We start from the raw sequence: 25,137 nt of genomic DNA, 5'->3' as shown, positions 1-25,137 counted from the left end.
TTTCTTGAGTTCTTTATATATTTTGGAGATCAGCCCTCTGTCAGATATAGGGTTGGTGAATATCTTTTTCATTCTATAGGCTGCTGTTTTGTCTTATTGACCTTGTCCTTTGCCTTACAGAAGCTTTTCAGTTTCAGGAGGTCCCATTTATTAATTGTTGATCTCAGTGTCTGTGCTACTGGTGTTATATTCAGGAAGTGGTCTCCTGTGCCAATACATTCAAGGCTACTTCCCACTTTATCAGGTTCAGTGTATCTGAATTTATGTTGAGGTCTTTGATCCACTTAGACTTGAGTTTTATGTGTGGCAATAGATATGGATCTATTTGAAATCTTCTACATGTTGACATCCAGTTATGCCAGCATCATTTGTTGAAGATGATTTCTTTTTTCCATTGTACAATTTTGGCTTCTTTGTCAAAAATCAGGTGTTCATAGGTGTATGGATTTATGTCAGGGTCTTCAATTCGATTCCGTTGGTCCGTATGTCAGTTTTTATGCCAATACCAAGCTGTTTTTATTACTATAGCTCTATAGTAGAGTTTGAAGTCAGGGATTGTGGTGCCCCTGAAGATGCTTTATTGTACAGGATTGTTTTAACTATCCTGGGTTTTTTGTTTTTCCATATGAAGTTGAGTATTGTTCTTCCTAGGTCTGTGAAGAATTGTGTTGGGATTTTGATGGGGATTGCATTGAATCTGTAGATTGCTTTTGGTAAGATTGTCATTTTTACTATGGTCATCCTACCTATCTATCTTTCCATCTTCTGATATCTTCTTCAATTCCTTTCTTCAAAGACTTGTCATACAGGTCTTTCACTTGTTTGGTTAGAGTTGTCCCAAGATACTTTATATTACTTGTGGCTATAGTAAAGGTGGTTGTTTCTCTGATTTCTTTCTCAGCCCATTTATTTATTTGTATATAGGAGGGCTACTGATTTTTTGAATTAATTTTTTAAAAAAGATTTATTTATTATGTATACAGTGTTCTGCCTATATGTCTCATGCAGGCCAAAAGCAGGTACCAGATCTCATTATGAATGATTGATTGTGAGCCACCATGTGGTTGCTGGGAGTTGAACTCAGGACCTCTGGAAGAGCAGCCAGTGCTCTTAACTGCTGAGTCATCTCTACAGTCCTGAGTTAATTTTGTATCCCGCCACATTACTGAAGGTGTTTATCAGCTGTAGGAGTTACCTGATAGAATTTTTGGGGTCACTTACGTGTACTATCATACCATCTGCAAATAGTGAAAGTTTGACCTCTTCCTTTCCAGTTTGTATCCCCTTTATCTCCTTTTGTTGCCTTATTGCTCTAGCTAGAACTTCGAGTACTATATTGAATAGATATGGAGAGAGTGAGGACAGCCTTGTCTTGTTCCTGATTTTAGTGGAATCGCTTTGAGTTTCTCTCCATATAATTTGATGTTGGCTGTTGGCTTGCTGTATATTGCTTTTATTATGATTAGGTATGTTCCTTGTATCCCTGATCTCTCCAAGACCTTTATCATGAAGGGGTGTTGGATTTTGTCAAAGGCTTTTTCAGCATCTAATGAGATGATCGTGTGTGTGTGTGTGTGTGTGTGTGTGTGTGTGTGTTTTCTTTCAGTTTGTTTATATGGTGGATTACATTGACAAATTTCCGTATGTTGAACCACCCCCTCCTGCTTGATCATGGTGGATGATTTTTCTGATGTGTTCTTGGATTCGATTTGCCAGTATTTTATTGAGCATTTTTGCATCAGTGTTCATGAGGGAGATTGGTCTGTAATTAACTTTCTTTGTTACATCTTTGTGTGGTTTATCAGGGTAACTGTAGCCTCATAAAAAGAGTTTGGCAATGTTCCTTCTGTTTCTATTGTATTGGTATTAGCTCTTCTTTGAAATTCTGGTAGAATTCTGTGCTGAAACCATCTGGCCCTGGGCTTTTTTTGGTTGGGGGACTTCTAATGACTGCTTCTATATCCTTAGGGGTTGTAGGTCTGTTTAAATTGTTTATCTGGTCTTGATTTAATTTTGGTATGTGGTACCTATCCAGGAAATTGTCCATTTCTTTTAGATTTTTCAATTTTGTGGAGTACAGGTTTTTGAAGTATGACCTAATGATTCTCTGGATTTCCTCGTTATTTGTTGTTAGTCTCCTTTTTCATTTCTGATTTTGCTAATTTGGATGCTCTCTCTCTGCCTTTTGGTTAATTTGGATAAGAGCTTGTCTATCTTGTTGATTTTTTTTTCAAAGAACCAACTCTTTGTTTCATTGATTCTTTGTATTCTCTTTGTTTTTATTTTATTGATTTCAGCCCTCAATTTGATTATTTCTTGACATCTATTCCTACTGGGTGAGTTTGCTTCTTTTTGTTCTAGAGCTTTCAGGTGTGCTGTTAAATTGCTAGTGTGAGATTTCTCCAACTTCTTTGTGTAGGCATTTAGTGCTATGAATGTTCCTCTTAGCACTGCTTTCATAGTGTCCCATAAGTTTGGGTATGCTGTACGTCCATTTTCATTGAATTCTAGGAAATCTTTAATTTCTTCCTTCCTTTCTTCCTTGACCCAGTAGTGATTCAGTTGAGCATTTTTCAGTTTCTGTGAGTTTGTAGGCTCTCTGTAATTTGTGGTGTTATTGAATTCTAACTTTAAGCCATGGTGATCAGGTAAGAGAGGGGGTTATTCCAAGTTTCTTTTTTTTTTTTTCTTTTTTTTTTTTTTTTGTATCTGTTGAGATTTGCTTTGTGACTGGGTATATGGTCAATTGTAGAGAAGGTTCCATGGGGTGCTGAGAAGAAGGTATATTCTCTTGTGTTTGGGTGAAATGTTCTATAGATATCTGTTAAGTCCATTTGAGTCATAACATCTGTTAGTTTCCTTATTTCTCTGTTAAGTTTCTGTCTGGCAGACCTGTCCATTGGTGAGAGTGGGGTGTTGAAGTCTCCCACTATTAGTGTGTGGGGTTTGATATATGATTTAAGCTTTAGTAATGTTTCTTTTACAAATGTGGGTGCTTTTGTATTTGGGGCATAAGTGTTCAGAATTGAGACTTAATCTTGATGGATTTTTCCTGTGATCAATATGAAATGTCCTTCTCCATCTCTTTTGACTAATTTTAGTTTGAAGTCTATTTTGTTAAATATTAGAATAGCTATACCAGCTTGTTTCTTAGGTCCATTTGATTAGAAAGTCTTTCCCCAACCCTTTACTCTGAGGTAATATCTTTCTTTCAGGTTGAGGTGTGTTACTTGTATGTAGCAGAAGGATGGATCATGTTTTCATATCCATTCTGTTAGCCTGTGTCTTTTTATAGGTGAATTAAGTCCATTGATATTAAGACATATTAATGACCCAGTGACTATTAATTCCTGCTATTTTTTGGTTTTGTTGTTGCTGTTGTAGTGTGTGTATGTGTGTTTCCCTTTGGGATTTGCTAGTGTGAGATTATCTATTGCCTGTGTTTTCATGGGTGTAGCTAACTTCCTTGGGTTGGAATTTTTCTTCTAGTACTTTCTGTAGGGTTGGGTTTGTGGATAGGTATTGTTTAAATCATTTTAACTAATTTTTTAGTTTGATTTGGTTTTTTTTTTTTTTTTTTTTTGGTTTTTCGAGACAGGGTTTCTTTGTGTAGCTTTGTGCCTTTCCTGGAACTTGCTTTGTAGACCAGGCTGGCCTCGAACTCACAAAGATCCACCTGCCTTGGCCTCCCGAGTGCTGGTATTAAAGGTGTGCAACACCACCGCCCGTAATTTTTTAGTTTTGTCTAATATCTTGTTTTTTCCGTCTATGATCATTGAAAGTTTTGCTGGGTATAGTAGTCTGGGCTGGCATCCATGGTCTCTTAGTGTCTGCAAAACATCTGTCCAGGACATTCTGGCTTTCAGAGTCTCCATTGAGAAGTTAGGTTTAATTCTGATAGGTCTGCCTTTATATGTTACTTGGCCTTTTTCCTTTGCAGCATCTAATATTCTTTCTTTATTCTGTATGTTTAGTGTTTTGATTATTATGTGGTAAGGGGACCTTTTTTTTTTTTGGTTCAGTCTATTTGCTGTTCTGTAAGCTTCTTGTGTCTTCCTAGGCATGCTGTTCTTTAGGTTGGAAAGTTTTCTTCTATGATTTTGTTGAATATATTTTCTGTGCCCTTGAGCTGGTATTGTTCTTCTATCCCTATTATTCTTAGGTTTGGTCTTTTCATGGTGTCTCAGATTTCCTGGATATTTTGTGTTAAGAATTTTTTGGATTTAACATTTTCTTTGACTGATGAATCTATTTCCTCTGTCATATCTTCAGTGCCTGAAATTCTCTCTTCCATCTCTTGCATTCTGTTGGTAATGCTTGCATCTGTAGTTCCTGTTTGTTTACCCAGATTTTTCATTTCCAGAATTCCCTCAGTTTATTTTTTCTTTATTGCCCCTATTTCAATGTTCAAGTCTTGAATTGTTTCCTTCACCTGTTTGATTGTTTTTTTTTTCTTTAAGGGATTTATTGATTTCTTCCAATTTTTTGTTTATCTTTTCCTTGATTTCTTTCTTTCTTTTTTTTTTTTTTTTTTTGGTTTTTTTGAGACAGGGTTTTTCCATGTAGTTTTGGTGCCTTTCCTGGAACTCACTCTGTAGACCAGGCTGGCCTCGAACTCACAGAGATCTGCCTGGCTCTGCCTCCCGAGCGCTGGGATTAAAGGTGTGCGCCATCGCTGCCCAGCTTCCTGGATTTTTTAAGGAAAATTTCATTTCCTCTTTAAGGGCCTCTACATCTTCATAAAGTTATTTTTAAAGTCGTTTTCTTCTGCTTCATCTGTGTTGGGATGTTCAGGTATTGCTGTTGTAGAATCACTAGGTTCTGGTGGTGCCATATTGGTCTTTATGTTGTTGAATGTATTATACTGCTGTTTACCCATCTGGGTTTGGGATAATTATAGGAACAGGTGTTGATTCTTGTGATGTCTCTGTTGGATGGATATTCTGTTCCTTTACTGTCTGTTTCCTTTATTGTCTTTTGGCCTGAATGGCCAAGGGGTCTGATGATTTGCGGGTTGTCAGGTTGAGTAGGGTGTCTCAGCTGAGATTTGTGGCAGTTTGGGTGTCTAGATCCAGTATATCGTCCAGTTCTTCTGGCTAGCATGGGTTTTACTTGTACCTGTGGGGTCTGCTCTTCTAATTGGTGTAGTTTTTGCCTGTGCTTGTTCTGCCAGCTGGTGTGGGTGGCGCTTTGTATAGGATCTGCTGATGTTGCTGGAGAGGGTTGTTCACAGGGAGGATGCTCTTCTTCCAAATGGTGGAGGTAGTTGGTGCTTGTGCCTCTAGGGGCTGCTGATTTTGTGGGGGGGTGGTTGGCCAAGGGGAGGATGATGGGTTCGGTGGGTTTCCATGGCAGAGTGGGTCCTGTAGGTTACAGGCCCAGTGGGTGGCAGCGGTGGGGGTGGAGAGGCCGGTCCACAGGCCTCTTCCTGCTGCTCCACAGCTAGTCTCTAAAAATGAAAGGAGTGGTACACTTGAGAGGATGGTCTAGATGTTGTGTAGACCAGAAAAGCCCCGATTTGTCTCTTTTCCATTTCAGAATGCTGGGAAGAGGCAGTTCTGATGTCTTGTTACCACTGGGAAGAGCAGCCAGTAGTATAGGCCGAGGAGTGGAGAAATCTCCCAGTGCCTTCGGCCTGACGGCTCGGGATCCCCCACGGCTGCCCCAGCCTCCAGCTCTGTCTCCGACCTCACTGCACTCTGCAGATCCCCCTCCAGTCCTGACTATGGAACGAAAGGAAAAGTGAGTTAGGGTCACCTTCTGTTCTAATGGAGGGATGGTGGAGGAAGAGGCGCCTCTGCAGCCTGCGCTCAGGCTGCTGGGTAGAATTGTGGGTACAGTTCTGTGAGTCCACATTCTTCTGGGGTGACAGGGGCTGGAGTGTTTGTCTTTTGACAGAGGAGAGATAGATGAAGAGATTCCTGAAGTACAATGGTTTTAACTGTGAATAGAAACAGTTGGCTTGTCACGTCCCTTTCACATCAGACTGACAGTTTGCTGTCGTGTTGAAGATAAGGATGTCACCTAGGAGGAGTATTAACTGCCCCTCATCTCTCTCTGTGGAAGGATTCTGTGTCCTTAGGTAGCTGGCCTTGGTTACTGTAGCACTATTTGTAGGGCAGCCTGGGTGACTTTGCTGTGTGATTAGATGTGGCTGCATTTATACACCTTGACTCCCAGTTTGTGTATCTGTAAATGGGAAAAATATTTTCTCAGTCTTTTCCTTGTTGATGGGGGCTGGTCAGATGGTTGTTGAGGTATGTGCTGTGTGTGTGTGTGTGTGTGTGTGTGTGTGTGTGTGTGTGTGTGAGAGAGAGAGAGAGAGAGAGAGAGAGAGAGAGAGAGAGAGAGAGAGAGAGAGAACGAGAACTTCTGGACTCAAGGGATCTTTGGTTTTAGCCTCCAGAGTAGATGGAACTAAGTTGTTCATTATCATGCCTGGCTTGTGCTTTTTTCCCCTCTTTTTCATTCCTTCTTTTCCAGAGAGCTTTTGATCAAGCAAGGATCAAAAGGAACCCCTCAGTCTTTAGGACTGAACCTCATCAAAATCCAGTGTCATAATGAAGCAGTGTATCAGTATCATGTGACTTTCAGGTATGTACAACTGTGTTTCCCTGGAGGTACTCAGTACTCCTCTGAGCTGCTCCGGACTGACGACTCCCCATACAGTAACCTGTACTCACAGTAACCTGCACTCAAGGTTCTGGGAGGAAGTTCAAGTTAGTATTTGTGTGCGTTAGCTCTTTTCCAACTTCAGGTTTTGATTTCATAGGCACAGGCTCATGGTGTGAGGCTAGAAATGGATTTAAAGTGGAAGTAATGTACTGTAAGCTCAGAGCCTGTGGTCTGCACGGGCTCCTCCCATGGCCTTTCCTGTGTTTCTGGCTGTAGTGGTGCTTGAACCCAGGACCTCACACAAGCTAGGCAAGTGCTCCACTACTGAGCAACACCCAGCACATTTCCATGATCTCTTGGCTCATCCTTTGTAATTTTTATTCCTTTTATTAAACTTTTACCACTTGCTTAAGATCCATAACTCAAAAACCTGGATCTTCCTATACACACATGATCATCATCTACATTTCATGTCTCTCCAGTGACAGTCCAGGGTTAAACTCAAGGCTGTCGGCCTGGAGAGACGGCTCCGTGGTTAAGAGCTTATGCTGCTCTTGCAGAGGACCTGAGTTTGGTTCCCAGCACCCTTATTAGCAGCTCACAAGCAGCTCTAAGTCCAGCTCCGGGTGGATCTAACACCACATCAGCCATAGCCACACACACACACACACACACACACAAATGATTAAAATAATAAAAATAAAATAAACTAGGGTTGAAATCAAAGAAAAGAACTTTAATTTTATAGCAACATTTTAGGATTTATTCCCCTAAGTTTTAAGCGTAAGGGTTCATAGTAGTTTATGTTCTCTTTGTAAGGTCATAGGAAAGCCTTTCTCTAGAGGTTGTTGGCTGGAATCATGAAAAACAAATGCTTTGAAATACATTTGAAGAAATGTGAAGATGGAAACCTGTGTTTTTCTGACAGTTACTGTAACTGGAGCAGAACATGGTGTTTTCCTGTGTGACATGGTGACACTGACTGACTGTCTGTAGTGTCATCTTCTTGTGGTGAGGTTTACGGTCCCCTCGAGCAGTATGTCACATGCTGTAGTCACTGAGGCTCACCCTCCCGTGTCACAGAGCACTGCTGCCTTTGTCCCCCCCCCCCCATCCCTCCGGTGCCTTAGTCTGTATGAGTTTAGATTCCACCGTTTACGTGTCTGTGTGTGATGATGTGCACATGTGTGCAGGCACACAGGCGATCAGAGATGTCAGATCCACCTGGAGCTGGAGTTACAGGCAGCTGTCGGCCACTGGATGTAGGTTCTAGGAACAGAACTCAGGTCCTCTGCAAGAGCAGTGCATGTTTGTTTTGTTTGTTTGTTTTTGTTTGTTTGTTTGTTTTGTTTTCTTTCCATAAGCCACTGCCCCCCAGCAGTAGTACTTGCTCTTAACCACTGAGCCATCTCTGTAAGTGAGATCTTCTAGTAATCGTCTGGCTAATTTCACTTAAGAAACTGTCTTATAGGCTCATCCATACTGCAAATGACAGAGTTCATTTTTACAGCTGTAGAAGCAAGGTATGGGCACATCATGATGATCCCAGCACTTGGAGGCCAAGGTAGTCTTTCATTGAATGTCTTTCATTCAAGGCCAGTCTGGCTACATAGTGAGTTTTGGCTAGCTTGAGCTGCAGAGTAAGACCTTGTCTCATTCATATGTATATATTTGATACAGAGATCGTAACTGGTCATAGTGTTAAGAATTAAGTGATAGTGAAGTGCTCAGCTCGAAATGGAACAATTATATCCCTCCCACCAAGCCTCATGTAACAATATGGAAGAGGGATGGAGAGAATGTAAGAGTCCGTGGATAAGAAGTATGGATAGGAAGAAACAAAATACAGACTTCTCAACGTGGCACAGCCCTTGCATTCATGAATTCACTGCAGCTGGGTCATCTTGCAGAACATCACAAGATTGGGCCTGGTAATGTTTTATCATGGATGGAGGAGGGGCTGATGAGGCCCTATCCCTCCCTGAGAGAGAGACAGTTGGTAGTTGATGGTCATTGGGCAAGGGCATAATTTTCTTCATCGGTTGCCTGTATTCTAGTAAATAACATCATGCAAGAAACCTCAGTGAAACTCAGTGGATCATACACACAGGATAGGGGGCTGGCGAGACAGCTCCAAAGCTAAGAGCACTGGCTGCTCTTCCAGAGGACTTGGGGTTCAGTTCCCAGAACCCACGTGGTGGCTACAACCATCTGTAACTCTAGTTCCAGGGCATGTGACACTCTTTTCTGTTTTCTCTGGGCACCAGACACTCACACGGTGCACAGATATACATGCGTAGCCACATAATAAAAACAAAATAAAAATTTAAAAAATATGAAAGTAAGAGGGGAACTTTTCTTTTTCCTTTTCCTATTAGGATTCAGAAAAACCTTACTAGTTTTATTTATTTATTTTGGATTATGACTTTTTTAAGCATTCATACACTTCATACACTTTTAAAATTTATTCTTCTCTTATACAATACTCCTCCCACCCCACCCCCAACCCCAGAAAAGACCAGACCTCCCAGGGACATCAATTGAATACAGCACAAGATATAATAATACTAGGCCCAAAGCCTCTCATCAAGGCTGGGCAAGGCAACCCAGTAGGAAGAAAAGGGTCCTAAAAGCAGACAAAAGAGTCAGAGACACCCTCACTCCTACCATCAGGAGTCCCACAGAAATAACAAGCCAACAGCTGTAACATACATGCAGAGGACCTGGCGCAGACCTGCGTAGACTCCATGATTGCCGCTTCAGTCTCTGTGGGCCCCTGGGAGCCCCTGGGAGTCCTACTTAGTTGATTCTGTTGGCCGTGCTCTCTCAGTGTTCTGGACCCCTCTGGCTCCCACAGTTCCTCCTCCCTCTCTTCCACGAGGTTCCTCAAGCTACAAGGGGAGGGACCCAATGGAGAACTCCAACCTGGACTCTCTCTACACCTAGTGTTTGGCCATATGTCTCTGAAGCTGCTCCTGTCAGCTGCCAGAGGAAGCCCCTTTGATGACAGCTGGGTTAGGCATTCCTCTATGAGTATAGCAGAACATCACTAGGAATCATTTCATTGTTTGTTTGTTTTTTTCCCAATCATTTTTTATTCTCCCTCGTGTCTCTGAGCTCTCCAGCCTCCGGCTCCTGGTCATCCAGGCAGCGTCAGGTATGGTCTCCCTCTCCTGGTGTGGGCATCAGATTAGACCAGTCATTGGTGGGTCTCGCATAAGTTCTGCATCACCATGCCCCGGCACATCTTTCAGGCAGGACAGATTGTAGGTTGAGGGTTTTGTGGCTGGGTTGATGTTCCAGTCCCACCACTGGGAGCCTTGCCTGGTTACAGAAGATGTCCAGTTCAGGCCTGTATCCTTCATTACTAGGAGTCCTTGCTATGGTCACCCTCTTAGATTCCAGGGAGTTTTCATTGCACTGGGTTTCCACATCACCCCCCAAATGCCCTCCTAATTCCATTCTTTCTCCCCATATTCTTTCCTTCCATCCATCCCCATCCCACCTGGTTTTTCCTTTTCCCATCCCCACTCACCCCTATTCCACCCACAAAATCTATTTCTCCTTCCCAGGGAGATCCTTAAGTCTCCCCTAAAGCCCCCCTTGTTACTTAGCCTCTCTGGATCTGTGGATTATAGCATGATTATCATTTACTTAACAGCTAATATCCACTTATAAATGAGCACATATCATATCTGTCTTTCTGGATCTGGGTTACCTCACTCAGGATGATTTTTTTCTAGTTCCATCATTTGCTTGCAAATTTTGTGATGTCATTCTTTTAATAGCTGAACAATACTCCATTGTGTAAATATACCACATTTTCTTTTCATTTTGTTTTGTTTTTGTTTGTTTGTGGTTTCGAGGCAAGGTTTCTATATGTTAACAGTACTGTTTTGGAATTCGCTTTGTAGACCAGGCGGCCTTGAACTCACAGAGATCTGCCTGTGCTGCTGCTGCTGCTCCTGCCACCACCACCACCAGCTAAAACAAGAACATATATATGTTACATTACACACACACACACACACACACACACACACACACACACACACACACACACATATTTGTTTTTTTGTTGCTGGAGGGCTTCTCTCCAGGTTCCCCAAGCCCCGTAGTCCCACAATCCACTTATAAAATAATCACTCAGACGCTTATATCACTTATAAACTGTATGGCTGTGGCAGGCTTCTTGCTAACTGTTCTTTTATCTTAAATTAACCCATTTTTATAAATCTATACCTTGCCACGTGGCTGGTGGCTTACCGGCGTCTTTACATGCTGCTTCTCCTGGCGGTGGCTGCAGTGTCTCTCTCTCCTTCTTCCTGTTTCCTCAATTTTCCTCTCTCTTTGTCCCGCCTATACTTCCTGCCTGGTCACTGGCCATCAGTGTTTTATTTATATAGAGTGATATCCACAGCAGTTTTTCAAGACAGGGTTTCTCTGTATAGCTCTGGCTGTCCTGGAACTCACTCTGTAGACCAGACTAGACTCAAATTCGGAGATCACCTGCCTCTGCCTCCCAAGGACTGTGATTAAAGGCATGACCCACCACTACCTGGCTACCATATTTTCTTTAGCCATTCTTTGGTTGAGAGGCATCTAGGTTATTTCTAATTTCTGGCTATTATGAATAAAGCTGCTATGAACATAGTTGAGCAGATGTCCTCGTGGAAGGATGGAGCATCCATTGGGTATATGCCCAAGAGTAGTATAGCTGGGTCTTGAGGTAGATCAGTTCCCAATTTTCTGAGGAACTGCCATATTAATTTCCATAGTGGCTTTGCATGTTTACATTCCCACCAGCAATGGAGGAGTGTCCCCCTTGCTCCACATCCTCTCCAGCAAGAGCTGTCACTTGTGTTACTGATCTTAGCCATTCTGACAGGTGTAAGATGGAATCTCAAAGTGGCGTACCTAGACTTCTGGTGGCCAGCATGGTTGAGCAGGGAGTCTCTGTGTGTGTTGGGGGCAGGGGCATGGCAATGAGGAGAGGAAAGGAGATTGCGGAAACACCCAGAGAGTGGGAGAGGTCTGAAGGTGGGCAGCCTGCCTGGAATTCTGGCAGCTGGTGTGGCCTCTGGTCAAGCCGGGGGTGGGGTGGTGTCTCTGCCCATGTTCAGGAGGGGAACTTCTTAGGAAAAAATGGTTCTATCTGAAAAGGGAGAGGGAAGGGTACTCAGGGTGAATACTACTAAAATTCATTATATACATGCATGTAACTTTCAGAAAACAGTAAAAGATACGGTATAGAACTCTGTTGTACATTTCACATTTTCTGTGCCCACATGCTGATGAATGTGTCTTGGCTATTGTGAAATTACTAAAGTAAATCTAGGTTTGTTTGTAGATGTTTAGTTGAAATAATTGATTGCAGATCTTTTAGATCTATATATGAAAGTGGGATTACTGGGTTATACATAGTTTTAGGTTTTTATAAACATATGTATGTGTATATAAGTGTTCATATGTACACACATGTGAAGTCCAGAAAACAACCTCAGGTGTCATCTTCAGGAAAAGCCATTCATATCTTTTAAAACAAGGTCTTTGATTGGACTGAACTTCGCCAATTAGGTCTGGCTAGCAGACCCCAGAGATCCTCTTATCTGTGGGGCTACAAGGACATGCTTTGGAGGCTGGAGAGATGGTTCAGTGGTTAAACTCACTGTCTGCTCTTTCAGAGGACCTGTGTTCAATTCCAGACATCTCCATGGTGGCTCACAACTATCTCTAACACTGTATGTAAACACCCTCTTCTGACCTCCACAGGCACTACACACATACCGTGCCTACACAAGGTGATGCCATCATGCCCTGTATTTTTACGTGGGTTTGGGGTGGGGGTGTGGAATGCAGGTCCTTGTGCGTGCAAGGTGTAAGAACTTTACCAATTAAGCCATCTCCTAGCCCAATTTTCAGGGTTTTTTTTGAAGAGCATACTGTTTTCCAAAATGGCTCTACTAAGAAGCATGAGGTTTTGAAGGACAGCTACTAAGTGATGGTAGAGGAAGAGGAATTGGAGTGGAAAGAGAAGAAAGTGATGGTCAGAGGGAAACGACCCAGAAGGATTGTAACGAGCAGAGAAAGAAAGGGTCCGCTTGGATGAGGACAACAAGGTTGATTTTGGCCACAAGAAAAAGAATACTTGATCTGCTTTCAGCCTACCTTACTGGTCTTCTATAAACTGTTAGAGTTACAGAGAAAATGCCTAAGATCAAAGGAACCAGGGAGAATGTAAGCCATGAGAACAGCCCAAGAACCCACCACTCATTTCAAAAGCTGGAAAGAGTGAGGAAGAAGGCAGCAGGATTTTAATCCCAGCAAAGGCCGGAGAATCGCTGTAGAGCTGGAGGTCTACAGAGCAGCCAGGTTGCTCCATGGAGAAACCCTGTCTCAAAAAAATCAACCAACCAGACAGCAACAACAACAAAAGGAAGATCTCCACCAGGACAAGGAGGAGACAACCAAGAGGAGCCCTGAAGCAGGCCTGGCCTGGACCATGAGTGCGGGGCTGGGTGTCAGGGAAGAGCTTTCTCTGTGAGTGACTGGCAAATTCTCATGAAGCAGGAAGGGTTTCTTGCATTGATTGGGCCATGGAAAAGCCATGGACTTGTAAGGCTAGAGGTTTAGGTAGTCTAGATGGTGTTTGTGTGTGAGCATGCACACAGGTACAGAGGGCAGCTCTGTGTGGTGGTCAGTAAAGACGGGGGCCTCCCTCACGAGGACTGTAGCTCTGATTCCGCTAGGCTGGCTGACAGGCCAGCAGGTTCCAGGGATCCACCTGTGTATTGCTCCCAGTCACCGGAACCACAAGTTTGCCACCGTGGGTGCTGGCGTCAAGCTCGGGTCCTCACGCTGAATGTTATCCTGGGTCGTTCTATGTCAGCTTGACACAAACTGGAGGTTGCTGGGAAGAGGACCTTCAGCTGAGGAAATGCCCTCATTAGATTGCCAGAGGCAAGTCTGGAGGGCATTTCTTGATTAGTGACTGACGAGAGAGGGCCCAGCCCACTGAGGGTAGTGGCATCCCTGGGCTGGTGGTCCTGGGTGATATAAGAAAGCTTGGAGAGCAAGCCAGTAAGCTGGACTCTTCATGCTTCTGCTTCAGTTCCTGCTCTGATTTCCCTTAGTGAGGGAATGTGCCTGAGAGTTGTAAACTGGAATAAATCATCTCCTCCCTGGATGGGCTTTGGTCCTGGTGTTTTATCATAGCTTTAGAAAAGCAAGCTAGAGCAGGTGTCAGCCACCTTCCTGACCGAGCCATCCATCTAGCCCAGGGACTTTTGGAGCCACAGTGTGAGGTAATTGAGAAGACGCTGATAATGTGGAAAATGCTGATGCGGTGCACTAGGCTGTAGCTTCCGCATGGACCAGGAGCAGCAAGGTAAACGGCAGAATGTTGCTCTAAGTGTAGGTTGATTGTCCTGATCTGAAAATCCCAGACCTGAAATCCTCCAGAATCTGAAGTTTTTGAATGTGGAGTTGATGCCATATGTAGGAAAGTACACACCGTGAAACTTTCATCTACCAGATTGTTAAAAGGTATCAGGTAAGGGGCTAGAGAGATGGCTTGGTAATTAAGGGCGTTTGCTGCTTTTACAGAAGGTCAAAGTTTGGTTCCCAGCACCACATGGTGACTCAACGTTGGTACCACCAGTTCCCGGAGATCCAGCCCTCTCTGACCTTCAGTGTCCTCAGGCACCCATGTGGTCCATATTCACCAGTTCGGCGAAATACTCATCCATGAAACAAATCTGGGCCAGCCATGGTGGTGCATGACTGCAATCCTAGCACTCAGGAAGCAGAGTCAGGCTGATCTCCATGAGGTCAAGGGTAACTTGGTCTACACAGGGAATTCCAAGCCAGCCAAGGCTACAGAGTAAGACCCACTCTCAAAAAAAAAAACCAATAACAAAGAAAAATCCCCAGACCTAAAAAAGTTTTTTTTAATTATATAAAATTACCTTTGGACTGGGTAATATGACACATGAGTGTGTTTCATGCTTAGAATTGGGTCTCATCCTCAGGATAATTCATTATGTACGTGCAAATACTCCAGGATCCAAAACACTTTGGGTTTAAGCAATTGGCACAAGGTAACTCAACCTGCATACAAGAATTTTTTTTTTTTGAGGAGAAATGTTAATGTGAGTATTTAATTTTAGGGTGACATGTTAGTTTTTTTAAGTTTTCCTATATTTGAACATACTTGATCCTTTATTAGTCTTGGATTTATTCACTTTTTATAGTTGTAGAACAAGATTGTATGTTAGTGTGATATAGTGGAACAATCATTGTATAAGGTAGCTGTTAGATTTTTTTTAAACTGCCAGTTTGTTAAATTAATACAAAGTTGAAATTTCCATGGGTGAAAAATGATTAAAATCTCATTTTTAAAAATACCTTATGGTGGGGTATTGTGGTTCACGGCTTTAATCTCAGCACTCAAGAGGCCGAGGCAGGTGGATCTCTTTGAGTTCAAGGCCATCCTGGTCTGTATAGACCCTGTCTCAACAACAAAACAAACAAAAACAAAAGCAGTTTAGGGGCTGGAGAGATGGTTCAGAGGTAAAAACCAAATCAAAACAAAAACCCACCACCACCACAAAAACTCTTGCTGCCCCTGCAGAGGACTGAGTTCAGTTACCAGCATCCGTATCAGGTGACTCACAACCCCCTATAACTCCAGCTCCAGGGAATCTGCTTCCCTCTTCTGGCCTCTGCAGACACACGGACATATACACAGAAGTAAACGTAAATCTTGAAAAAACAAAAAAGCGCTTTAGAAATGTGTGCCTCTGAAGACTCAGAGCGGGGACTGGCAAACCACAGTCAGTCTGAGGTTAGGCCTGGCCCACAGCTTCTTCATTGGAACTTTGCCACACTCCCGAGTCTCTATGCTGTGTCTGATTTTGTCTTATGACAGCAGAGTTGCATGATTGTATGGTCCTATAAAACCTTAGATACTTACAACATGGCCTCTTAGTATTCTGATATATGCTCTGATGTCTGGAAGGGTATACATGACATGCGAAGCTAGCTATCTCGAATTATGGGTTATTTTTTGTTTTGTTTTGTTTTGTTTTCCTTCCTTCAGGTCTCTCTGTTGTCCAGTGAGGTCTTAAACTGATAATCCTCCTGCCTCAGCCTCTCACATAGCTGAATTGCAGGTATACACTCCAAGCCTGGTAGATTATTTACAATTTCTAATGTTTCTACCCAAGCAGGTATGTTCGAGACACACTCTTTAGTCAGCTGTGTAATTATAAATGTGACCACTAGGTGGAGTGCAGCTACAAAAAAACCTGCTTCTCAAAATAGTAGACTACTTACTGAACAGCTGTAGTGAAGATCGCTGTTTGCGTCAATCTGAACTAAAATCTTCCTTGTTGTTTTGCAGCCCCAATGTGGAGTGCAAAAGCATGAGGTTTGGCATGTTGAAGGACCATCAAGCTGTCACAGGAAACGTCACTGCTTTTGATGGGTCTATTCTCTATCTTCCTGTTAAGCTTCAACAAGTGAGACCCAGTGGAGATGGTGGCGTGGGTGAAACTCCTGCATGCTCTGATGGTTTGAGTGGTGGTGAAGTACAGACTTCCTGGGCATGTGACTTGAACCTTCCCATTTTTAGACAGAAAGCACGCTTCTGCAGAGCACAGCATAAATCCCCCCACTTAAGTTTAAGAAGTAACTTTTCACATAGGCAGAGTGGTAGGAAGCTTCTGGGACTCTGTGGCAAATCATCACTCAAATTTTCAACTTCAGGGCCTGGAGAGAGAGCTCAGCAGTGAAGAGCTGCTTGCAGAGAGGCCAGGTTCATTCTTAGCACTCGTACTGGGTGGCTCTCAATCATCCTTCTAATACCAGGGGATCCGGAGTCCTCTTCTGGCCTCCTTGGGCACCTGCATACACATGGCGCACATGTACATGCATATAAAGTGAATTTAAAATAAAAAGACTTAAAGTTTCAACTTTGAATTTCATTTGTGTATTTATTTATTGATTGCCACACTGATTTTGCCAGCACTGGCTGCAAAGTAAGGGGGAAGTAGAAGCTACATTTGGGGCTCTAGAACTCAGTGAGTTAGGGCTAAGGCTTCACATCTGTCCTTTCTAGTTACTCGTGTATATTTACTTGTTAGGTTGTTGAGTTAAAAAGCCAGAGAAAAACCGATGATGCCGAGATCAACGTCAAGATTGAGCTGACGAAGATTCTCGAGCCCTGCTCTGACTTGTGCATCCCCTTCTACAATGTGGTTTTCCGACGGTAAGGGGGCCACTGCGGTCTTGTGCGTGGAGGAAGGCTCGCCCCCCTGGAAGTGTGGATGGTGCCGCACACAGCGACGGTGTCTGTGGGTGGGCTAGGAAGCATGTAATGAGTGGCCTTAGCATCCGCTCACTCAAGAATTCTCCCTCACTTGACAGGTCAGGTTTGGGCCCCTGCAATTAGCCCTGTGGGTAGCTGAGTAGCAGCTTTCTTTTAGCAGGGTTCTTTTGGATGAGCTTAAGAATGTTCAGACCAGATGTTTGTTTTGAGATAGAATTTCATGTAACTAAGGCAATCTCAAACTTGATATGTAGCTGAGGATTACCCGTCCTGATCCTCCCACCTCAACTTCCCTAATGCTGAGATTACAGACATGAGCAACCATACACAGCCAAAACAGATGTCAATATTGTTTATTTAATAGCGTTAGGAGTGAAGGGGCTTCTCAGAGTACAAACATTTGCTGGGAGATATTTTCTAGAATTATACGTGGCTTACAATTGTTTATCTTCTTTTGAGAGTTTCTCAATTTTGCACAAGTGTTCATCCCAAACTACCTCTCCTTTAATAAACCAGAACCTAAAGTGAGCTGCTGGAGCATACGCAGTGCCCTCGCTGGGAACTAGTTCATGTGCATTCTCTTTAGTTCATGGTGAACAGTAATGTAATGAGGCTATGGAATGGCCCTGTGTTTGGCGAGGTGGGTACCAAGAGAGCCTTCAGTCATTAGAACATACTCCAGATGGATGCTTTGCTAGCTTTACAAGGTGATTCTAAACATAGGCTACATTATGCACAAAACAAAAACTTTTCTGTACCTTCAGGTTTGTAGAGGAAGCCATAGCTAAGGCTGAAAGAGCTTTTTCTGTTAGGCTTGGGATACAGCTAGCTGGTGAGTGCTTGCCTAGCGAATATGAGGTTCTGGGTTCCACCCCTAGTACTGAGAAGGAGAAAGGAACTCACCTCTCGTGTTTATTTCAGGGTAATGAAACTTTTGGATATGAAGCTTGTGGGGAGAAACTTCTATGACCCTACAAGTGCCATGGTACTACAGCAACACAGGTTGGTGGGTTTTTTTCCTCCTTCACTTTTGAATGTTCTGGAAAGAAACTTCATTATGGCCACTATACTTAGGACATAAACTTCACCAGTGTTTTATGGTAGTAAGTACAATTTAATCAACTAAATCTTTTTGCTTGTTTATATTTTTAGTAAATTTGTACTGATATTGATTTGGTTATGTTTTCCCCCTAGGGCTTCCTCCTTATTACTGGGAAGGGCAGTATCAGTATTGTGTCAAGTAGGGGCATGGAATTCTGTGGCTCTGATGCTCTTGAAACACCTCACTTCAGGTTGCAGATCTGGCCCGGCTACGCAGCTAGCATCCGGAGGACAGATGGAGGTCTCTTCCTGCTTGCTGATGTCTCTCATAAAGTCATTCGGAATGACTCTGTGCTGGATGTCATGTGAGTGAATGGTGGGATCCACCTTTAACACGATGATGACTTTCTGAAGTTCAGAAATGGGTAGTCGGAGGACAGGGTGGACTCTATTCTGTAGGATTTTTAATGGTAAAATGTATTAAAAGAATTGAAGCCAGGTATGGTGACTCCCCCAGGGTTGAGGCAGGAGGATAACCTCAAGTTCAAGCCTAGGCTATATAAAGGGTTCCAGACCAGCCTGAGCTACAGTGTGAAACCCTGTCTCAGAAAACAAAGCAAAACAAAACAGAGAGCTGAAAGAATGTGCTCTTTCCTGAAGTCTAGTGAGATGAGCATCTGCTGTTCTCCAAGAAGTCTTAATTCCTGGGTGGGTGAGATCAAATTAGTTCTTCTTCTGAGTCCTGTTTTTATGTCTTGAGTCACGAATCACCTGCTTATGTCACATACAGGCTGAGGTGATTGGTTGTTTTTTGTACTTTCGAGACAGTCTTTTTTTTTTTTTTTTTTTTAAGATTTATTTATTTGTTATGTATACAGTGTTCTTCTCACATGTATGTCTGCAGGCCAGAAGAGGGCGCCAGATTTCATTACAGATGGTTGTGAGCCACCATGTGGTTGCTGGGAATTGAACTCAGGACCTCTGGAAGAGCAGCCAGTGCTCTTAACCTCTGAGCTGTCTCTCCAGCACCCAAGACAGTCTTATTCTATATCTTAAAATAAGACAGTCTTATTTTAGTATCATAGGCTAGCCTGGAACTTACACGGTGGTCCAGGCTGGCCTCTGTATGTTTGTAGTACAAAGCCACTCAGCTCTAGATCAAATCTGTGGCTTCCAGGAGACCCTGCTACTGGTCTGGGCACTTCATCCTCCAGACCTTTTGTGTTATTACAGACCCAGGAAATGGCCAAAGAGAAGTTATTTTCCTAGATGTCTGAGCAACTCAGTCTTTAGAAATAGATTTTTTTCATTACCCAGGAATAACTTACATGCTTCTAAGTGGTAGCGAGCAAATAGGTTTACCCAGTGGGTTCAATGTTACCTGTTGCTGCTCCATTCTCAGTAACTGATTTGATGATCATCCCAGTGGAATTCAGGACCATCTGCAGTGTCCGCTGAGTACTGGTGCCGGCCGGCTGGGCTACCCCCACCTTTTTCCTGATGCTCCCACCCGTCAGGTCTGAGACCTAACACTGCCTCTGTGTTCTCCTGCTCTGGTGCAGGCCGTGGCCTCCGTTATCTCCTTGGAGAAGGGATGGAAATGCTGTGGGCCTCAGGTGTTTACCTTAGAGTGAGTCAAGTTCTAGGCAGGAAGTTCTTTTCCCTCAGAATTGGAGCACTGCTGCCTTCCAGTCCCTGGCCACTGAGCGAGCAGGGCCACGTGGAGTTCTGTTTTCAGTCTTCAAGCATCATCTTCACTGGGCTTCCCTTCCTTTTGGAAGGTCCCCAAACAGTTGTTCTTTTTGTTGTCTTATTAGCACACATTAGTTACAGCAATGGCGGCTTCATGCTGTTTCCCGTGTGTGCTGCATTTTGAGCTCACTTGCCCCCCCCACCCTTTCATCTGCCCCCCCCCCCCCCCCCCGTTTCCTCTGTGCCTCTCTCCACCAGTCACTCTTCTCCCGTCATGTGCAGTCTTTTGTTGGGCATAGTTTTTGTGACTCAGCAGCTTAGGATTGCTCATGTGAGCGTGGTTGAGTGTTGATTGACCAGGAGCTGTGTACCACTAAAGAAAACGCTTCCAATCAATCACCCAGCTGCCCTTGGTTCCTCAGAGAAGGGTGGGACCTTGCTGGCCCTCCCCACTAGCAGCCTTCAACTTCCTGTAACTCTATGAGAGAGTGGCCCTCACCTTCCATGATGCAGTTTCAACTGGCCCAGTCTCCTGCAGGTTTCTCCATGTAGTCTCCTCTAGTATTACTTGTTCCTCTCTGTGTATTTTAGGGTTCTTTCTGGGGTCGTTTCCTGCCTGCCTGAAGTAACACTCTAGTATGTCATTTAGTTTAGGTTTGCTGGTGAGAATTTAGATGCTTACTTTGCTTTTTAGACTAAAATTCTGCACTTGGTAGATATTTTCTTCTAGCATCGTCTGTATTCCATTATCTTCTGGCTTACATCGTTTGTATCACAAGTCAGCTGCCTGTGTTACAGTTGCTCTTAAAACTGTTCTTAATTTTTGTCTTTTCAGAAGTTTTGCTATAGTTTATCTAGTTTCGTTTCTGTGAAAGAAAAAAAAGACTGTGACACTTGTTCAGGAATGGTAAGGTGGACTTTGTGAGGACCATTGGTGGGAGGGATGGACTCCGCTATGATGACCCCAAGGCCCAGTGGCGCTATTCTAGGCGGGCTTCTGCTGGGTTACTAGGCTGGTCTCAAACTCGGGGTTGGAGCTGGGCAGTGGTGGTGCACGCCTTTAATCCCATATTTTGGGAGGCAGAGGCAGGCCAATCTCTGAGTTCGAGGCCAGCTCCAGCATAGTCTACAGAGTGAGTTCCAGGACAGGGCTACACAGAGAAACCCTGTCTCCAAAACTAGAACTCCTTGGGCTGAAGCAGTCCTTCCGCAGTAGCCCTCAAGGTGGCTGCACTACAGACACACACCAGCACATCCGACTTGGGAAGTGGGAATGTGTAAAACAATAACAGGGCAGGGGAGAGTAGAAGGGGGTTACTGACAGGGTATGTGTAAAACAACAGGGCAGGGGAGAGTAGAAGGGGGTTACTGACAGGGTATGTGTAAAACAGTAACAGTGCAGGGGAGAGTAGAAGGGGTTACTGACAGGGTATGTGTAAAACAATAACAGGGTAGGGGAGAGTAGAAGGGGGTTACTGACAGGGTATGTGTAAAACAATAACAGGGTAGGGGAGAGTAGAAGGGGTTACTGACAGGGAATGTGTAAAACATTAACAGTGCAGGGGAGAGTAGAAGGGGTTACTGACAGGGTATGTGTAAAACAATAACAGTGCAGGGGAGAGTAGAAGAGGTTACTGACAGGGTATGTGTAAAACAGTAACAGTGCAGGGGAGAGTAGAAGGGGTTACTGACAGGGTATGTGTAAAACAATAACAGTGCAGGGGAGAGTAGAAGGGGTTACTGACAGGGTATGTGTAAAACAGTAACAGTGCAGGGGAGAGTAGAAGGGGGTTACTGACAGGGAAGACCACAGGGAGGGACTCTAGCCTGCAGAATGGAGAGGATTCTTGCTGTGGCAGGCCGAGGACATCACCTGCGGGGATGATGGGAATGAAGGCTTTGATTAGATATGGAAGGCAATCAGATTATCAAGGCTGGAATTCTGGCTAAACTGACTCAGTCAGATTCTTGCTAAACTCTAGTTCAGTGGTGAAAGTGGAGGGCTGGTTAAGAGCCCGACTAGAGTTTGGCCAAGGAGAGACTTCCTAATAATGATGCTGTGAGGTCTGTGAGGTCCTGGCATAGGCCTCCCCCAGAGTGTGGGTGGGGCTCTCCCACACATCCTGATTATAAAGTGTGTGGGAGGGGAGGGTAGGAAAAGATGGTGCTTTCTGTCTGGGGTGTGCTGTCCCAGGGTCGTGAGGGGAAGAAGCCAGCGGCCATGTCAGGGCAGCCCTGTGGAGCGGCTCACTTCTTGGTGTCAGTAACACATCTTGTTCAATTCAGCCTTGAGTGGCTACAGCTGCCTTAGAACCTTGTAAGAACTGCCTTGCCAGGCAGACTCAATTCCTGACCCAGGAAGACTGAGATAATAAGTGTATGTCTGATCTTTTTTATATTGTTACTATTGTTTTTGTGACTGGAGACAGAGCCCAAGGCCTCATACATGTTAAGCTAGCATTCCATCACTGAGCCACGGACCAGCTTTTGTATGAGTTTTCTTACATCTGTATATGCTGTGTGGAGACCACAGCTGATGGAGACCAGAAGATGTCAGGTCCCCTGGACCTGGAGTTAGGAGATTGTGAGCCATCCAGCATGGATGCTGAACTCTGGAAAACCACTGAACTATCTATCTCTCCAACACCAATTGTTTTTTTTTTTTTTAAAGTGATCTTTAAAATGTTTTATTTACTAATGTGTGCGTACATGCAGTATGTTTGTAGGTGTGTCTGCTGCTTGGGTTTGGAGGTCAGAGGACAAGTTTGTGGCGTTGGTTCTTTCTTCCACCTTTACATGGGTCCCAGGGATCAAGCTCAGGTGGATAAGCTAAGGCACCTTGCCGTGATTACTGAGCTATTTGAGGGATACTTGTTGTGTTCACTGTTTGACTGTGAACTTTCATGTTCAGATCTTGGTGTGTTGTCATTTCCATGTGCACTATTTTAATCCTTTATTTAACCCAAGAACAGACAGACATTTCTTATGTGGTGTTGGTTTTTTGACTCTTTGGGGGCCTGCCACCTAGCTCCCAAATAAATTCATGGAGACTTATTCTTACTTATAAATGCCTGGCCTTAGCTTGGCTTGTTTCTAGCCAGCTTTTCTAACTTATATTATTCTGTTTCTCTTTAACTACATTTTTGCATCTGGGCTTTTTAACCTTTCTTTATTCTATATATCTTTCTTTCCTTTTTACTCCATGGCTGGCTGTGTGGCTGGCCCCTGGTGTCTTCCTCTCCTCCTTTTCTCACTCTTTACTCTTTTCCCCAGATTTCTCCCCCTATTTAATCTCTCTGCCTGGCAGCCCCACCTATTTCTCTTCTGCCTAGCTATTGGCCGTTCGGCTCTTTATTAGACCATCAGGTGTTTTAGACAGGCAAAGTAACACAGCTACACAGAGTTAAACAAATGCAGCATAAAAAACTGCAATACATCTTTGCATCATTAAACAAATATTCCACAGCATAAACAATGGAAGACATCTCAAACTAATATTACACAACACTTACATTCCTACCAGTGGTGTTGGAAGGGTCCAGTTTCCCTGCGGCTTCCTCTGCTGTCATCTGTTTTTATTCTAACCACCTTTGTAGGGAAGTGAGTTCTGCTGTGACTTTGATCGCATTTCCCGTATGATCAGTGATATTGAGCAGTTTTTCCTGCACCTTTTGGCCATTTGTGTATCTTGGCAAAATATTTAGATCTTTGACCCATTTTAAAAATTGTATTCATTTTGGGGCTGGAGAGATGGCTCAGAGGTTAAGAGAACTGCTTGTTCTCCCAGGGTCTAGAGTTCAATTCCCAGCAACCACATGGTGGCTCACAACCATCTGTAATGAGATCTGATCTTCTGGCTTGCAGGGATATGTGCACACAAAACACTGTATACATAATAAATAAATAAATAGATCTTTTAAAAAAATTGTATTCATTTTGGTTCACATGCATTGGTATTTTGCCCACATCTGTGTCTGTATGACGGTGTCAGATCCCCTTGAACTGGAGTTCTAGACAGCTGTGAGCTGCCATGTGAGTGGTGGGAGTTTAACCTGGGTCCTCTGGAAGAGCAGACAGTGTTCTTAACCACTGAGCAATCTCTCAAGTGCCTAAAGTGCATTTTTTAATTCTAAGATTTGTGTATTTTAGATATAGATATCTTGTCAGATACATAGTTTGAGATATTTTCTCTCACATGAGTTGTCTTTTCCTGTCTTAGAGTTTCTATTGCTATGATGAAACACTCTGACCAAAGCAATGTGGGGAGGAAAGGGCTTATTCGATTTACACTTACACATCACTGTTCACCATTAAAGGAAGTCAGGACAGGAACTCAAACAGGGCAGGAACCTGGAGCAGGAGCTGATGCAGAGGCCGTGAAGGGGAGCTGCTTACTGGCTTGCTCCTCATGGCCTGTTCAGCCTGCTTTCTTATAGAACCCAGGACCACCAGCCCAGGGATGGCACCACCCACCATGGGCTGGGCCCTCCCCCATTGGTCAGTAATTGAGAAAATGCCTTACAGCTGGGGGTTGTGGCGCACACCTTTAATCCCAGCACTTGGGAGGCAGAGGCAGACGTATCTCTATGAGTTTGAGGCCAGCCTGGGCTACAGAGTGGGTTCTAGGACAGCCAGGGATACACAGAGAAACCCTGTCTTGAGAAGCAAAAAAGAAAGAGAGAGAGAGAGAGAGAGAGAGAGAGAGAGAGAGAGAGAGAGAGAGAGAGAGAGAGAAAAGAAATGAAGCAAAAGAAAATGCCTTACAACTGGATCTTATGGAGGCATGTTTTCAATTGAAGTTCTCTCCTTTCAGATGACTCTAGCTTGTGCCAAATTGACATGAGACCAGCCAGCACACCTCTTCCCTTCCTCCCTCCATCCCTCCCACCCCCCCTCCTTCTTTCTTACTTGTTGAGACAGGATCTGGTTATGTAGCCCTGACTGGCCTGGAACTTACTATGTAGATAATGCTGGTCTCGAACTCATAGAGATCTGCCTGTCTGTGCCTCCTTCCTGATAGAACTAAAGATATGTCCACACCTGGCCTAGTTGCCTTATTTTTCTTTTCTCTTCTCGTCTCCCTTTCCCTCCCTCCCTTCCTTCCTTCCTTCTTTCCTTCCTTCCTTCCTTCCTTCCTTCCTTCCTTCCTTCCTTCCTTCCTTCCTTCCTTCCTTCCTTCCTTCTTTCTCTCTCCTCCCCTCCCCCCTCCCCTCCCTCTCCCCCCTCTCCGCCTTGGCTCCCCTGGAACTCACTTTGTAGACTAGACTGGCCTTGAACTCACAGAGATCTGCCTCTCGAGTGCTAGGATTAAAGGTGTGCAGGGCCACCGCCTGGCTCCTTATTTTTTGTAGAGCACTTTGGCACATAAAAATTTTCAGTTTGATAAAGATAAATCAATTTATTCTTTTATTATATTTTATTTGCCTTTAATTACATTTTATATATTTATGTATATATTT

The 25,137-nt window shown here is 43.8% G+C and overlaps 1 protein-coding gene across 3 annotated transcripts in view; it reads left to right on the top strand.

Annotated features, from left to right (window-relative positions):
* Positions 1–25,137, top strand: part of Piwil2 (piwi like RNA-mediated gene silencing 2) — a 70,591-nt gene that overhangs the window by 8,967 nt on the left and 36,487 nt on the right. For all 3 annotated transcript variants that reach the window (XM_016007493.3, XM_006989097.4, XM_042285113.2), the window contains 6 exons: positions 5,539–5,742; positions 6,484–6,594; positions 16,019–16,136; positions 16,761–16,885; positions 17,867–17,947; positions 18,238–18,351. In XM_016007493.3, the coding sequence (XP_015862979.2) occupies positions 5,539–5,742; positions 6,484–6,594; positions 16,019–16,136; positions 16,761–16,885; positions 17,867–17,947; positions 18,238–18,351 (753 nt within the window). The remainder of the gene's footprint in view (positions 1–5,538; positions 5,743–6,483; positions 6,595–16,018; positions 16,137–16,760; positions 16,886–17,866; positions 17,948–18,237; positions 18,352–25,137) is intronic.

Source organism: Peromyscus maniculatus, chromosome 9 (genome assembly GCF_049852395.1).
Source record: "Peromyscus maniculatus bairdii isolate BWxNUB_F1_BW_parent chromosome 9, HU_Pman_BW_mat_3.1, whole genome shotgun sequence".
Classification (NCBI taxonomy): domain Eukaryota; kingdom Metazoa; phylum Chordata; class Mammalia; order Rodentia; family Cricetidae; genus Peromyscus; species Peromyscus maniculatus.
Note: the sequence above shows the minus strand (reverse complement) of the source record. Positions and strands in the feature narration are given on the sequence as shown.